The 17,997-nt window shown below is 38.5% G+C and overlaps 1 protein-coding gene across 3 annotated transcripts in view; it reads left to right on the forward strand.

Annotated features, from left to right (window-relative positions):
• Positions 1 to 17,997, forward strand: part of vav3 (vav guanine nucleotide exchange factor 3) — a 218,550-nt gene that overhangs the window by 62,863 nt on the left and 137,690 nt on the right. For all 3 annotated transcript variants that reach the window (XM_008109114.3, XM_062977938.1, XM_003220077.4), the window contains exon 3: positions 17,244 to 17,302. In XM_008109114.3, coding sequence (XP_008107321.1) covers positions 17,244 to 17,302 — 59 coding nt within the window. The remainder of the gene's footprint in view (positions 1 to 17,243; positions 17,303 to 17,997) is intronic.

The raw sequence follows: 17,997 nt of genomic DNA on the forward strand, positions 1-17,997 counted from the left end.
CTTTTGAAATATATTTTATCAGTTTACTTATATTATGATTAATCTGAAATGTGTCCCTAGGAATTATTATATTCAATAATTAATAGAATTTGGGCAATTTCAAAACTGCCATATTTTAAATAAACTAGAGTCTGCCTTATCTCCTATTGGTAGAATTTCTTATTTGAATCAGATAATTGAATGCCCAGATATTTATTTGTGTTGATACATCATGCACATACTTGGGCAGAATATGTTCTAGAAGACAAACTGTGAGATTTTTGATGATCTGAGGCTAACTATTCACTAGCAGATTATTAGCCCTGGCTTAAAATATATTTACCTCCCTTTCATGCCAGTTTTTATTAATGTTTTTTATTGTAAACACAGGTATAATAATATCAAAATCAGTCACCACTTCGAAATACATGCAGAATGTTGTTGTCTTAATTTTCTTAATATTGTTGATTCCACATTTATCTTCCACCTATGTCTTTCGATATTTCTCCTCTCCCTCCCCTCTCATGCCAGTATTTATACTATTGGCTGCTCTCAGTGAAGAGCCAATGGCTCTAATTCACATTTAAAATCTACAAAGATAGATAGAAGTGGAGAGATTACTCTTTGACCTTGAAGAATCATCTTCTTCCTGACAATATGGACAAAAATAGCTTTGTTAGGTATTTGATAACATGCTTTGCTTCAAGCTATTCTTAGCTGTGTGTTTTTGTACAATCCTACTGCCTCATCACACTAGAGCATAAATCCAGTTTCTGCCCCCTGCAGAATTCTGGGGTTTGTTATTTGGTGAGGCCCAGAACCTGTCTGGCTGAGCTGTTTAAAGGCCCCTCCCTAAAGTGAATTTAAAGTGGATCCAAGCTCTAGTGTGATGAGGGCCTTAGTTTGAATTGTCATTTTAAAAATGGATGGCGGATCTTTTCCCTGTTGCTGTATGGCTTGCTACACCACAAAACAAATGGAACCTATTACAATTTGTAATTTTATTTCCCCAAGTATGAGTCTAGTGTCATGACCCAAAACAAAACCATTTGGGATTTTGAAGTCTCCTGGGAATGCAGGATCATCTTTGCTTTCAAGGAGGCATTTATGCTTCAGGGGAGACTAGGTTTTCCAAGCTGGATATGGGATTTGAGGTCTTAATCATAAAAAATCATAGAGGAAAATGAGCTTTTGTAAAGCAGTGGAATGAAAAAACAAATGCTGTCCTCCTTTACCTTCCAAACCCAAATTTTCAATTGCATTCATTCTCTCTGAAAATGACTATTACCTCCACAGTTGAAAATGAGAGCCAGATGTGTGAAGGTGGACACGACTCTGTTCTTGTAACCATGTTTGGAAGGAACATCTGTGGCTCAAGGTTTAGGCTTGTAGGGTGGATTGGTACCTTCATCCAGTTTCATGGGATCTTTTCCAATTCCATGACTTGTTGAAGCTTAAAGTTACATGAGATCCATATCTCTATAACACCCTCTAGTCGAATTTTTCCCATCCCTAAATTGGGTTACTGTCAGTTGTTTTGATATCCAAGACTCTAGTATATGCTTTCCCTTTCCACAGAAAGACTTTTCTTCTGTGACTTGTGCAGCCCTTTGTGCTCCCTCTTTGTCCAAGGTTTCTATTCCCTGCTACATTGAAGGGGCAAGAATGCTGCCTCAGATGGCTTTTCTTTCATTTTTCTCTTATTTATCTAATTGTCAGGCTACCAGAGTGGGAGACTACAACCAATGGTGAAGGTCAGAAATAGGGCATTTCCCTGTCCAAATAAGAATTCTGAAAATTCTATTTTACTCCCTACATATCTAGCATTGTAGTAACTTAGAACATCATTTGGACATTCAGAAATAAAGAAAACGGGTAGTCAAAGTTACTAAGAGACTTCAAAATACAGCAAATAGAAATGGTGAACAAGTTTTAACTTTCTGGAATGCTAGATATTTGTGAAGTGATGGAATATTTCAGGATAGAGGTAGAATTCTTAAATAGCAGGCAATGCCTTCATTTTGCCATCTCTTTAAAGCAATATCATTGTGATTTGTGCAGTAAGAAGAAATTTCAGTTCTGAATTAAATGTGTGTAGAGCAGTGGTTCTCAACCTGGGGTCCCCGGGCATTTTTGGCCTACAACTTCCTGAAACCCCAGCCAGTTTACCAGCTGTTAGGATTTCTGGGAGTTGAAGGCCAAACATCTGGGGAAGCACAGGTTGAGAACCACTGGTGTAGAGGATGACATATTTCAACTTTAAAAATCAGTGTGTATTTTTAGCCTCCCCTGTATGTATATAATTCCATCAACAGGTGTTTAAAACCCGGCCAAAACTTGTATTCAATGATAGCACCATTAAAGTGGCACTCTGTAGTTACTTGGCGTAATAATGTTTGATAATTCACATAATGAGTGTGCAGGAATTTGGTGTTTTGCTTTTGGAGAAGATGGTAAAACATTTCCTTAAGGCACATACTTTTGTCTTAAGATCATCAGAGGAAGTCCTTTTTGCTCTTTTACAAGGGAGATACATTATATAGAGACACAATGGTGGCATTCCATCTCAGTGATGCCCGTCACATAAAATCTTGTTTGACATTGACATTATAGTTGGGTTGCTGGGTTACAGGTTACTTCTTTCCCAGGCATTGTAATCTTTTACACTGGTTTATGTTTAATTGATTCTGCATCTGATATTTTTTTCATTGTGTGTGTGTGTGGTTTGTTTAAAGTTTTAATTTATTAGATTGTGCTGGAGGAAGAGGTAGAGGAGTGTTATCTCTAGGCATTTTCTGGGTCCTTTGGCATGAATCTGTGATACGCTTTAGCCAGAAATTATTAATTTCAATAGAATTTCCTATTACCTATGGTTTCATCTTTCTAAAGGAGGTCCAGGAGTATGCGAGATCTTACTTTAATATAAAATACTGGTGTTAGTGGTTCTTTCACTTTGAATTCCCAAAGGTGACATGAACCAGATTTCTCTTTAAAATAAATTATCTTCATTGGTATGAACTATTCCATAGTTTTACAGTCATTAAATTAAACTTTATTGTTATAATAATCTTTGTTACATGTTAAACCCCGTTGTACTATAATTGTGATGTGAACTGCATTAAATTACCCTACCAGTTTGGTTCATGCTCCACTAATTACTATTACAAAAGGTTTCCTGGACAATGCTAGTAGCATCAGTTAATTACCAGCCGTGATGGGCTTATACAACTATTCTGCCACCGTGCTCTGAACTGAAACTGCCAATCTCAATTAAAGCTCAATAATCATTAGTGTTATGGTTATGGATTCCGTTTGCTTGTCAGAGACCGAGCATTTGATCTGTCTTCTGGCTGAAGAACTGCATCCAATAGTCTACATACAAGATGTCACTGTAACAGGAACTGTACTGGATGTCTGCATAGGTTTTGATGACAGAAGTCCTCTGAAGGACTTTGGAAGACTCTTTCTGATCTAGAGCAGGATAGATCAACATTATCACCTTGTCAACCATTCATCTCAGATCAGTGTAGTCCTAAATCCCCTGCTGGAGTGAATAAATGGTTGAAAAACCTTTATCAAATCCTGAAATTATATACCCAGTCAATAATAAGTATTCTGCATAATGAGTGCCCTTTATCCAGCATATTCCTGGGAGGCCTATCACATCTGACTCAAGTTAACTGTCTTCTGCTACTCTTTTTCTTTGTTTATGCTGTGTCTTTATATAATTAGGCACTGGAGCCTGAGGAGATTGTTTTTCAAACTAATTTTAACATGCTTCTGAGGAGACTTAGATTTATAGGCAAACAAGCAATGAGTGTTTTATAAAACAGGATGTGGTGGAAGTCTCACCTTGAAAGATCACAGTTAAAAAAAGGAATCTTTTTTTTTTAAAGAGAAAAAACTCACCACCAACCAGGTTTGGTGAGGAAACATACCCACATTTATTCAAGTCTAATTTGCCATTGAGGCTATATCTGCTTTTAATGAATTCATTTAGAGGAGGCTTGGGAAAATGTGGCCCCTAGAGCTTCTAAGTCCCCAAATCACCCAAAAATTCACAACATATTGCATGATTTATTATCTGAAAACTGGCCAAAAACATCCCAAACCATTTGCAAAGGTACTGATTGAGCTTTATTTCTCCAGAGCCTTCCAATCTCCCAATTCTCCTTAAACAAAATAATAATAATAATAATAATAATAATAATAATAATAATAATAATAATGAAATGAATAAAATAATGAATGTAAGTGAAATTATGTCACTTCTGCTGTGCCAAAACCCAGTGTTGTTACCCACTGAAGGGATATCCCCCTTGGCAATTGCTCAGCTCTGATATCATGTAGCTTTCCAATGTAATTCTTTTTTTGGTAAGGGAGTAAGGCCTCTATATTGTGCTGGATTTTTATTTGAAAATGATTTTCATTTTCACTGGTTTAAGTTTTTAAATTAATTTAAATACTTTTTAATTTTTCTATTTTGTGATTTTTTTGCTATGCTTGCTTTCAATGCTGCAAGCTGTCTTGATCCTGAATTGGGGAAAAGGGTAGCATATAACAACAATAACAGCAACAACAGATCTTAGCAAATGGAGGCACTGGCAGCATAATCAAAGGTGAAGAATGCTGGAAACTATTTTTTCCCAAGAACAGTTGGAGGAAATCATTCATCTTACTGTTGAAAAGGTGATATAAATGAAAGTCCAACATAAAAGAATCCTATGAACCTTAAAAGTTTATATTTTAAAAAATTAGGTTCTAAGAACATTTTTAAATATGTATGAAAGTCATTTCATTATAGATACAACGAATAATATTGTAGAAAGTAATTGAAACATGAATACTAGAGTAGGGCCTGAATCCTGTTTCATCGGTTTCTTTTGTGATTTTGTACCATTTCATCCATTTGGATGGCATGGAACAGTACAACCCTCCGAGAACAAGCCGGGTCTATGAGCCATTGAGCGCTCAACACTTGTAGGCTTGCATGACCTACAGCTGAGCACCGAGCCCTCATGACTGTAGGCCCTGGCTAGCAGTCTCTGGTGCTTTGCCACCCAAAGCCCAAAGAATCTTTGCTTTTTTCAAACCTTGGATAGAAAATCCCATTCTTACAGACGCAGGTTTCTGTAAGCGGCAGATGGAAACGGGGCCATACGAATGGTACAAATAGAAATTAGCAGTGATTCCATAGAAATGCACAAGACTAATGAGTACTATACTTGAAAACATCAATTGTTGTCCAAAGAACAAAGTCATTAATACAATAGTTATTATGATCATTGACTTCAAAACCACTGTCTGTGTCGTTGTATCTGAGGAAGAGAAAGAGTGGTATAGTCTCACTCCTTTTTCTTTGGTAATCAGGGTGCAAGGTATAGAATTAGATATGCCAACTTCAGCTAAGTGCAATTATTTGTATGACAAGACTACCTTAATTGTGTTATTTTGCTCCTAAGTTAAAATTCTAGCAGAGGGGAAGAATTATATCCCACTGTTATATCCCACATAGATCCACATGAAGATCATTCAGGATGGGTTTGGTTCAGCTTTTTCACGGACAAGGCTTTTTCACGGATAACACTTCACTTTTACATCTACAAATATGTGCAATTAACATATTGTATAACTTGATGATTAATGGTTTCATGGATTGCTTTTACATGCAATGTATTTTCCTATAATTGTTTATCCCTCCCCCCCTGCACCCCACCCCTAATTGCAATGAATGAAATAAACTTTCATGTGAAGCAGTTAATTCAGTTTCTGGAGAACCTAAAAAATATTTTCTGGGCAATTTTAAAAATGCAATTAAGCATTTTCCAAATATGATTATGAAACTACTTGCAGTTTCTCTTGCAAAAAGGCTGAAGATGTAAGAAATGTTTTAGAGAGAAATTAGAGGGTGAAATAGTTCATGAGAGAATGAAACTGACGTCAAGTAAAACTGTTGCTGCTCGGTGCAGCTGCCTTAATTCTTTCTAGAGGTTCCTCAAATGCATGAGTCAGATATGCACCAAAATGCCAGACATCTCTCCAGAGCCAACTTTCTGTACCTTGCCTTTTAAAAATGTCATATCCAAACTTGCCTGAGTTTTTTTTATAACATCAGATAAAGATACTGTGATGTATAAATAGACCTTAATGGATGACGTGGCTTGCCTCCCAGGATGTGCAGGGTTTTTTTCTTGACTAATTCTGGCATCTTCTGTGTTATTGTTCTGGAGCAAAAATCCCGATGACTAATCATTCCATCTTCATATCTTTAACACTGAAAAATTTAATGTGGGGTTTCTGTTGAGCCTATTTAGCAGTCAAGAGACTGACCAATTATTTCAAAATGTTTGTTGAAAAATGAAGGTTTGTTTCAGTTTCTTTGTTGTGTTTTGGTGTGTGTATATATGAATGTGAGAGAATAATGCATTCAGTGTAAACTGCACTAGCGCTAAATACTTTTGTGGCTACAAAACACCATGTCTAAATATCACTCCTGTAATATCACCGCCCCTAGAGGTCATTCTTATGGGCTCACATTTAGGGCCTTTAGCCTGACCACTTTAAGTGCCTTGGAAATCCTATGAACATGAATATTTCTAGTAAAATTGATATTTTCTAGTATTGGAACAAGCAGTACTGTTCATTCTAGCAGTTCTCTCTGGGTTGTGATTTCTTGATTTGTTGATAGAGAAATCTGATGGAATCATTGGGAGGAGGGAGTTATATTTAGTGGCAGAAGATAATAATGAAGACTAGAGAGAGCTAGCAAAAGATGGGTAGGGGACTTTCACTACTTCTAAAGACAGAATTTGGAATATACCAAAAGAATATCTGCAGTAACTGTGTATATATTGTTTCAAATAATTGCTGTGTTGTAATATCCTCATGTAAATATCATGCTCAAATATAAAATATATCCATAAAGCAGAGACCAAAATGGAATATACGTCACAAACCTCAGATTCACAGGGATGTTTTCTTAGACATAGGTTAGCTCCCTTTTTATCCTCCTTCAGGAAACAACTAAAGACTTGGATGTTTCAGTTGGCCTTTGGTGATACAGTAATTAAATAATCAGCCCCAGATGGTATTATAATTCTATCTTGCATTTTATTAGGTCCTTGTAATCTATGCACTTTAATTCATCATTTTATTCTTGCGTTGCTGCTTCAGTTTCTCCAACTATGTAGATGATAGAACTGTGTCTGGTGGCTGACTGACATTATTAACTGTTAGAATATTCTCGTTCGGTGTCGTATTACTGTTTTTATCTTGTTATACTGTGAATTGTGTTTATGTTGTTGTTTATTTTGTTCAATTATGTTGTTTGGGCTTTTGCCCCATGTAAGCCGCCCTGATTCCCCACAGGGAGATGGTGGAGAGGTATAAATAAAGATTATTATTATTATTATTATTATTATTATTATTATTATTATTAGATTTTGTCTAGATACATGCATCTATGGATAACAGTGAACCCTGTTGAAATAAAGGACTCTATTAAACAACTACTTACCAATCTCCAACCTCCCATTTTTGGGCAAGGTCTTGGAGAGTGTGGTCACCTCCCAGCTCCAGGAATTCTTGGTTGAGACCAATTATCTAGATTCGTCGCAGTCTGGTTTCAGGCCTGGTCACGGGACTGAGATGGCTTTGGTCACCTTGGTGGATGACCTCCTCAGAGAGCTAGATAGGGGGAGTACATGCCTACTGGTTCTCTTGGACATTTCAGTGGCGTTCGATACCATCGACCATGGTATTCTTCTGGGGCAGCTCTTGGGAATGGGTCTTGGGGGCATTGCTTTGCAGTGGCTCTTCTCCTTCCTGAGGGATCACACCCAGTTGGTGAAGCTAGGGGATACCTGCTCGGACCCCTGGCCTTTGACCTGTGGGGTCCCGCCAGGTTCCATTCTATCCCCCATGTTTTTCAACATCTACATGAAACTGCTGTGTGAGGTCATCTGGAGTTTTGGAGTGTGGTGCCATCTCTACACAGATGGCACCCAACTCTACTACTCTTTTCCACCGAACTCCAAGGAAGCGGCTCAGATCCTAAACCAGTGCCTGACAGCTGTGATGAAGTAGATGAGGGCTAACAAGTTGAAGCTTAATCCAGAGAAGACAGAGGCCCTCCTGGTCAGTCGTGGGACCAATTGGGTAGCAACCTGTGCTCGATGGGGTTGCACTCCCCCTGAGAACACAGGTCCGCAGTCTGGGGGTCCTTCTGGACTCATTGCTGACGCTTGAGGCTCAGGTGTTAGCGGTAGCTGGGAGGGCCTTTGCACCATTAAAACTTCTGCGCCAGCTGCGACCATACCTCGAGAAGTCTGATTTGGCCACGGTGGTCTATGCCTTAGTTACATCTAGACTGGATTACTGCAATGCTCTCTACATGGGGCTGCCCATGAAGACGGTCCAGAAACTCCAACTTGTTCAAAGATCGGCAGTCAGGTTTCTAACCAGAGCTGGTTATAGGGAGCATACAATGCCCCTATTAAAGCAGCTCCACTGACTGCTGATAAACTGCCAGGCCCAATTCAAGGTGCAGGTATTGACCTATAAAGCCCTATATGGCTAGGGCCCTGCCTATCTCTGATTGCATCTCCCCCTATGAATCGGCGCGGGCCCTAAGATTGTCCGGGAAGGCCCTTCTCTCGCTCCCACCTTCGTACCAAGCGTGACTGGTGGGGACAAGGGAGTAGGCCTTCTTGGTAGTGCCCCCCCCCCCCGGTTCTGGAATCTCCTGCCAAAGAAGATTAGGAAAGCCCCTACTCTGTCGTCCTTTTGCAAGGAGTCGAAAACCTGGTGGTTTCAGCAGGTCTTTGAATAATTTTCTCTGGTGTACCACTGACTCCTGGCCCGTAAACATGCTGCACAAGGATCATCTATCCCTAATAACGGTCCATGTCAACCCATCTAAATATGTATTCTTGTTCCCTCTGATGGTTGTGATTGTTTCTTATGGTCTTCACTGTTTTATGAGTTGTATAGGTCTTGAATTTTGTTTAATAATGTGTGTATTGTGTTGCTTGTAATGTATGTTGCTGTTTTTATGCTTGTAAACTGCCATGAATTCCTTCGGGGAGAGAGGGCAGTATATAAATAAGGTTTTACTTACTTATTTAATTACTTACTTCCAGAGCTGGAATACTATAGTTTTGCTCTGCAGGACCTGGAAGATGCCTAGAGAGGATATCTTTAATCAGATGTGGATAAATGAAACCATGGTTACAAATCATCATGTATTTTGGGTTGCAGGTTCCAGAATCTCCAGCCAGCAAAGCTATTGGCCACACTGGTTGGGGGATTTAGGAAGCTGTGTTTGTGCACAAATTCTCTTTCTCCAAAAACAATTTCTGTTGGTAACCTGTGGCTGATAGGCTTCATGTAGCCATCACACTGCTTATGACATCCAAATACCTCATGCCTTGCTTTCAAATAACAAAGAAGGCTATATTTCTAAGGATGGGTTTTTCAGATACTTTCTATTCTGAGTAATAACTTAATGAGGTATTACAAGTATAAATACAATGTAATTTCAAGAAATACAGTGTGATGTGTACATATTGGTCATTGTTGTTGCATTTGTTTCTTCTTCCTATATTTTAAATTTGAAACTAATAAAATCTAAAACCACCCAAAAACAAAAGAATGGCTACTGGTGAAAACTGGGTATAACACTAGGATTGTAGGAAATATCTCCTTGTCTTCATCAAAAAATGTGTGCTGCCTCATGGGCCTTGTAGTCCTGCTCCTAGTGCCATCGTGGCAGATGAAGACGAAAACATGGGGTTTTCGCCGGTTCAACAAGAGCCTTTCACCTGCCGGATGTTGATGTTTGTCCCCAAGAATTCAGTAAAACAGACCTTGGACATTCCTCGCCTCCGTTCCCTAGAAAAGAATCCTACTGTGCTGACAGAGGAGTCAGGGAACAGAATCGCAGGAGTTTACGGATTGCTGCCAAACAACAGGCTGATTAGACCTGCTTCCCTTGGGAAATTCTAAGGAGTCTTGCATCTGGACAAAGTTGGGTTTCGCTTCCCGTTCTCTAGGGAAAGAGGTTGTTGGCGGGAAAATGAGACCCCAATATAGGTGCCTGACGCGGGAGAATCTTTGCGGAGTCAACAGAGCAGCTTCAGGAGTAAGATCGTGTGTGGACTTCGTAACCCCAGTTCCTTGCTTCCCGGATTAAGTATTCAAGTCTTGCCTCGCTTTGCTTTTAACCACAGACCTTGTTCTAAGAATCACTGTTTGCCTTGTATCCAGCCTTGTATCCAGCCTTGTATCCAGCCTTGTTTCCAGCCTTGTTTCCAGCCTTGTTGTCAAGCTACCTAGGACTCCTGAGACTCAGACATTTCCCCACACTATTGCTTGGCAATAGTGTGTGTTTCGGTATTGGATAAAAACTTTGAACTCTAATATCATTTATTGGACAATACATTTTTGGACTATATTTGACCTCATTTGAAAGGTCTGCTTCTGAACTATATTTTTCACTTGTTTTTATTGCTTTTATACATTTCCTTAATAAAGATATTAGATAGAGATTGGCCTCAGTGTATGGTTCTTGGTGCCCTGCTGCCGGGGTCTGACAAAATGTAACAAAAAGTAAGTTAGCAAGAGATTCTTTATCCCTGCACAAGAACACAGAGATGTGTGCTTTTTTTCCTTATCAGAAGTGATGGCAAAAGGTTTTCTTAGATAATATTATATATATTATTTAATACATTGAATTTTACAAAAAATTTTTTGCACAAAATCTTTTTTGTCTGCATAGTATTTGCCCCAAAACCATATGTTAAACCTTTTAACCAAAACAAAATCTATAACCTCAAAAGCAAAACATTTTGCAAAATATTTTCCCACATAACTTATACAGGCAGCCCCCAAATTACAAACATTTGACATACAAACGACTCATAGTTAAGAACAGGGTGAAACGACAAGAAGTGAGAGAAATCCTTCTGAAAAATCATTTAGAAGGGAAATGCAATCCTGGGAGAGTTTACAAAATTATCAGAACACAAATGTTTTCTGTATCCATGGTCTAATTTATCCACATCTCAAACACATTTGATGAGAACAAGGGAGAGGCCCTTTTTGGTGGCTGCTCCCAGTCTTTGGGAGTCCCTATCAAGAGAGACCAAGAGGGCCCCATTCCTACTTGCCTTTTGAAAGCAAGTTAAGCCATCTCTGTGCCAGCAGGTATTTGGGGGAGAATGAGGAGCACATCATCCTCTCCCCATTTTTTTTGGTGTCTAGAGCAATTTGAGAAACTGCAAGTTGCTTCTTGTGTGAGAGAATTGGCCATCTGCAAGGACATTGCCCAGGAGATGCCCTGATGTTTTACCATCCTGTGGGAGATTTCTCTCATCTTCCCACATGGGAAGCTGGAGCTGATAGACAGGAGCTCATCCCGCTCCCCAGATTCAAACCGGCAAGCTGCTGGGGAAGTTGTGGTGGGAGTTGGGGAGGATATTTAATTTTCAATGCAATTTTAATTGTACTCGTATGTTTATTGTATCTTAACTGTATTTTAACTTATATCCATGGCACAATATTTAATTGTTTTTAAATTTGTTTTTAATTTTCTATTTGATTTTTTAAATATTTATTGCATTGTGTCACATAATTGTGAGTCCTCTTGAGTCCCCATGGGAAGAAAGATGATGTAGAAATAACGATGATAATAATAATAAAAATAATAAGTATTATTTTGAAAAGGTTCTTTGCCTCCTGAGTGTAAATGTGCGAGGAAGGGTTAGCAAGGGTGAGAAGGAATTAATGGATTAGTAGGTGAAATAGAAAGGAGAAGAGAGAGGGGGAGAATGAGAATGAGAGAGACAAAGGAATCATAAAGAAAGACATAAGTTGTCATCGCTCAATTTGGATCTGTTCATAGCTACATTGGTTTGTGGAGACTCTAACAAGTTTGCTTCTTGATTTTAGAAAAGTTTAGCATGAATGCCAAAGTGGGTGTGAAAGTACAGGTACCAGTGGAGTTTTCATGATTCCTAAGATTGGCTTGATTTACTGGTGTGGTTGACATCTTCTGGCGCATAAACATGTGCCCTGTTTCAAGTTTCAAAATGTGTCCTGTCTCAAGCTTTCAAGTTCATATTGACTTCTGATACCCATCCATTTTGTAAGATTTTCTTAGGCAAGGAATATGCAGAAGTGGTTTTGCTATGGTTTCAAAAAAATTCATTCGTGCACTTTTCTGCATGAGTGAAACTGCTCTGCTCTGAAAATGTATAGTTCCATAATCTGTCTTCCTCACAGCCTCCCAAATTTCTCCTTCCTTCCCTGTGCCCTTTCAGTATGCTTTTGGTTTTTACTATTTTTAAATTTTATTATAAAAAAGAAACAAATAGAGGGACGGGAGAAAAGGAAAACATCCTGCTTCTGCATAGTGATGGGGAGGGGAATTATACCCACTGATCCCTTGTGATGGTTGGCTTGTTAGAACTGAACCTATGGGACCTATGTCACAGAAATGGGAAGGAAGCAATATCAAGTCATTGGCAGATTTACTTGTCACTGAAAAAATATGCTACACTTACCAAAGAAAGGTAAAGCAGCACGATGGATGATATCATATGATAAGTACCAGCCAAAGATTCTATTCTGCTGAAATTCTGTTTTCCCAGCCTTGCATGATAGGATCCATAGCCTACAGAACCTGATATTTCTTAGCAATTTCCCATCCAAGAACTAACCAGCATTGACTTCGCTTAGCTTTCAAGATCAGACTGGTTCCTTTAAGGTGGAAAACAAAGTGTGATTTCTTTGGTTGTGTAGAATCTCATTTATTAGTTCACTTCCATCTGTTCATGAAATAGCACAGTTCTGCTCAGTAAAATGCTCCTGTGTGGATGCTTCCCAGGAGTGCCTTTTACCAGCTGGCTGCATATCTTCCAGAAAACAAGGAAACAAGTTTACCATGTTTGGTAAACTCAGCTTCGCTACCACAATATGCTGTACATACAGCTAACCCTGAAAAGAGTCCAGAAATGAAATTCAGAGTTAATTAATTTATGGATTACTGAAATGTCCCAAGCATTGTGAGTGTTTGAGTTCTATGACATACATGATGGTTCAAAATTACAGATTTGAGAAGAAGCTGGAATTCCCTCCCATGGCACATTAGTGACACTTTAGCAATCTATTGAAAGCATTACTTAACCTCAAATTTTGCATTGATTCATGGATCACATGGCCGCTTTCTTGGTTTGGTTTTGTTTTTCAAATTGGAATCCAAAAATAGTAGCTATTTTTGTATAGAACAGATTGTATTCCTGCGGGGGTCAATACCATGGAGTGCATTACATCACAGCTATAAAAGCTGTAGTTGTTGCCAGTTAATTTCCAGAATAAATGAGAGGTGCTTATTTTAAAACGCTCTGTAGGTTGGAAATCGGGTATCTAATAAAGAAATTTCTTCCCTGTGTACCTTCCCATTCGTTGAGATTAATGCCACTAACATCAAGCAGATCTCAGTGGGAACTTGATTGAGATGGATCTATCCATAAACTTTGGCCAAGTTGGCTTGGGATGACTGGGTGTTATAAGCTAGAGAAGTCTGTCGAATTTACCAAATTGGCCCTTTTATAAATCTTTGTTTATCAACTCTCTCTAGTAGGGATGCAGAGAACACAGTCTGCCCTCTACAATTGTGGGTTTATTTTTTGTGGGTTTTATTATTTGTTGATTTAATTAATATTGTTTCCCTAAGAATCTCCATCAGAAATTGATTATAGAGTTGCACTGGAGGACCTATTGGTTTTTTATTCATTGATTTTCCACTTTTGTTGGGTTCTGTCCCCCTAATCCCAGCAAATGTGGAGGGCCAACTGTACTTACACATTTTTTGTTTTGAGAAAAATTGCCTCAACAGATCAATCCATTTTATCAAAACAGTGGACAACTTATGCAAGGTTGTTTGCATCTTAGTAGTTTATTTGGGAAGAAAATGAGCACAAAAATGAACGGTATGAGCAAAATGATTTTTGCACCCAAAACATCATTTTTGCATTTGAGAAATTGATTTTCTTACACAAAACACATTTTTTGCACTTAAATGGCAAAGCTCACATTATACAAATAGTCATTTTGTGCATGCAACAAGGAGTTTTTAAATACTTCTTTTTGTGGGATGGATTTTTTTTTGCAAAAAGTTCTGAAATATGAAAAATCAGGGAGAAATGCCCAAACACTTACTACTTTTGCCTAGCAGGAAAAGAAAACTGTTGACATTTTTATATATATACAAAGGTAGAACAAATATATTTTACATTTCTAGGCTACATTTCAGCAGATAAAACTTGAATTCCTTTTGGAGAATCTTTGTGCATATTTGTTCTCCTGATGTAGATCTAGTTAGGCATCCTGATAACAAATTGTGTTGGCCTAGGTTAGAATTTTGTTGGACTTGCACATGTTTTAATATGTTTATTCTAAAGAATGTTTTTAGGTTAATGTGTGTTTTATAAAGTTGTAACCTGCCTCGAGCTGTGAGGAGAGGTGGGCAAGAAATAACATTTATTATTATTATTATTATTATTATTATTATTATTATTGACACAACAACATTGTATGACACAGCAAACAAGATAAATATGCTGGATTTCGTATCACAAAATCACAAGTCGAACACTTCCCAAGTGTCTAGGACTGTGTGATTTATTTTCGGATAATGTGAGCAGATCCCAGTAAGGTGGCCTTTTGCAGTTGGCAGATCGTAATTTTGTCAATGTCTGCTGTTTCCAAATGCTGGCTGAGATCTTTTGGCACGGCACCCAATGTGTCAATCACCAATTCATTCTTTTGTTTTTTGCGAAGATCAGAATATTTTTCTTACCACACAATAACCCATATCTCACCAAACCCATCTTGTGAGTAGCACAGTGGAGCCCCCAGATGGCGTAGTGGACTAAGTGACTTGAAGGTTGGGTTGCTGACCTGAAAGCTGCCAGGTTCGAATCCCACCTGGGGAGAGTGTGGATGAGCTCCCTCTATCAGCTCCAGCTCCATGCGGGGACATGAGAGAAGCCTCCCACAAGGATGGTAAAAACATCAAAACATCCGGGCATCCCCTGGGCAACGTCCTTGCAGACGGCCAATTCTCTCACTCCAGAAGCAACTCCGGTTGCTCCTGACACGAAAAAAAAAAGTAGCACAGTCCTCCCCTAAAATGGCTGTTTATGTTTTTTTTGGAGAGCAGGGATGTCAGTGAAGATGCATTTAGTTACTTCCCTTTAGCTTTACATGCTGCAAGGACAACACCTGGAGAGATGTCCTGAGGTCCCTGTAGATTTATTTTATTTATTTATTATTTATTTCAATTATTTATACCCTGCCCTTCTCACCCGAGGGGACTCAGGGCGGCTTACAAGTGGCAATTGATGCCGTTACACGGATATACAATAAACTAAAATGATTAAAACAGTTAAAACAATCATAAAATAGTCATAAAATAGTCATAAAATACAATATACAAAGTTTAAAACAATGCAAAGTGCTTATGCCATTCATCCACCAGACGTTATACAAGAGCCGTAATTCAGACCGAGTCTAAGCCAACACATGCTTATTCTTCAAATGCCTGCGTACATAGCCAGGTCTTCAGTTTTTTTCTGAATCCCAAAAGGGATGGGGCCTGCCGAATGTCACTGGGGAGGGAGTTCCACAGCCGGAGAGCCACCACCGAGAAGGCCCTGTCTCTCGTCCCCACCAGCCGTGCCTACATTTATCTACATCTTGACTGTCTTGTACATGTATCTGCATATACAAAAAATAACTGACCATCTTTGCTGTTTCCCCTCCTTTCCAACAACATGAATGTGGCTTTGTTGGTTGAGAGGTCGTGCTGCTTAAAACGTAGGTTGGGGAGTTAACATTAACATTAACAGTTAACATTAAGAGAGTATTTTTATGGACATTGCCAAATGCTATACATATGTCCCAATGTGAGATCTCAAAATTTCTTTAATTTGCATTATATTCCAGCATGCTTTGGTGGTGTATTAAAAATGGGCTGCAAAAAATAATAATTAAATACGATTTGTTTGAAGTTGATAAGTAAACAAATTCAAAATGTTTTAATTATATGAATACTTGCCAATTATTGGCTTGTCTAGTCTGCATAGCCATCCTTTTTTAGCCTAACAAGTGAAAGTTAGTATGGGATGAAATTGAGTAGACCGGTAGACACAGTGGATGTAAAGCAGTGGTCCTCAACCTATAGGTCCCCAAGGTGTTTTGGCCTACAGCTCCCAGAAATCTCAGCCAGTTTACTGGCTGTTAGGATTTCTGGGAGTTGAAGGCCAAAAGATTTGGGGATCCACAGGTTGGGAATCACTGTTGTAAAGAGTCAAGATATAGATAAATTCAGTTGATTCTAGTTGAGATTAACAAGATATTTAGATCACTGTGATTAATTGGAACATGCTGTGACTTCTCCCACTGGCAGAATTAATTTCATAGCAGAGCATCATAGTAGATTAATATTTTAAATGAATACAGACACAAGCCTATTAAAACTGTGAGCTTTCAATACATTATTATTTTATTTTTCTTGCTCCTCAAAACTGTATTTTGTCTCTTTTCTCTTCCAGTAGTTTCTTGCATATTGATCTTGATATACATATCTTAAAAAAACGTAAACCATAAGGAGAGGCTTACTGTTTTAAATTATTGAAAAATGTGTATTGAGAAGCAGCTTGACACTGAAATTATGGTTTGTCCTTTAGCTCCCTCTTTTGGTGATGAAGTCAACTAGAATTTTTTTCCCTCTTTCATTTTCAGAGTCTGTCCAGTTTGTTCTCCTTATAATAGGCCTGGTATCATGTTATTTTATCTGTAACAAATGTGAGAAACTATATTGTTTCCTCAGTTGCTCTCTTATCAATTTTGTTCGCATATTCTTTGTTAAATGTTACAAATTGTTATTACATTAAAAACTGTACCCAACCTTATTTTGCAATTATGCAAAATGTCTAAACCAAACATATTCAGAACAGCATGCATAAGAAGGCAGCAAAGTGAGAGGAGATGAAGGCAAGGTGCTTGTACAAGTGTTACTGTCTAGTGCAGGGATGGACAAACTGCACCCTGTCGGTTTCATTTCAAAATAGTGGGATTGGGAGTTTAAAAATGCATTGTACAAAAATATTAAAATGTTGCAGAAGTATTAAGATGTTATTGCAATTTTGTCCAAGCGTGTTTAAGTTTTTACATTTCAGTATTTTCCTATCTTCCTGCAGGTTATAGAAACATTATCCAAGCTTTCTCGCACATCTGTTGCATTAGCCACTGGAATAAGGTACAAATGTCTTGCAGATTGTGTTTTTGGCTTTGATTTTTAGCTACATTACCACTAGGTTTTATGAAAAATACCAGCTGTGCAAATAAACTACAGGTAGATTTATCCTAATATCTGCAGCTTTGTTGTAAAAAAACAAAAACAAAAGGATGAAAGAACCAAGAAGCAATATAATCTGTATCAACAACTTCTCATGTTCAGTTGCAAAATACACACACACACACACACACAGACACACACACAGACACACATATATGTATTCCTTGTTGCCTTCCCTGCAATGGGGGGAAGCCATGCTGAGACACTTCCCCCCATGGGATGAGGGGCAAGGTAAGGCAGGCAATGTGGAGTGTGGAACAGCAGCTTCTCCATGCCCCCCACCAGGGGCCAATGGATTCAGGGCGAATCCATGGGCCTTTATGATAAGATCCTAAGAGCTCATTCAGATTCCTGAGAGGTTTTCCGTGTGCCTGGTACAACACTGTGTCCTTAGGCTGTAACTCTTACTATGTTAATATATTGACTCTATTGAATACACATAGAATATTTTGGATGTGTAGAGATCTAAATATTCTGTTGAATACCTGCAGCTAGGCATGCAGTCTCACAGTGTAAATATACACACACTTTGGTCTTCGGGGGGGGGGGGGGCATCTGCTCCAACTGGCCAGAACCGAACTGGCAACTACCACCCA

This window comes from Anolis carolinensis, chromosome 4 (assembly GCF_035594765.1).
Source record: "Anolis carolinensis isolate JA03-04 chromosome 4, rAnoCar3.1.pri, whole genome shotgun sequence".
Lineage (NCBI taxonomy): Eukaryota > Metazoa > Chordata > Lepidosauria > Squamata > Dactyloidae > Anolis > Anolis carolinensis.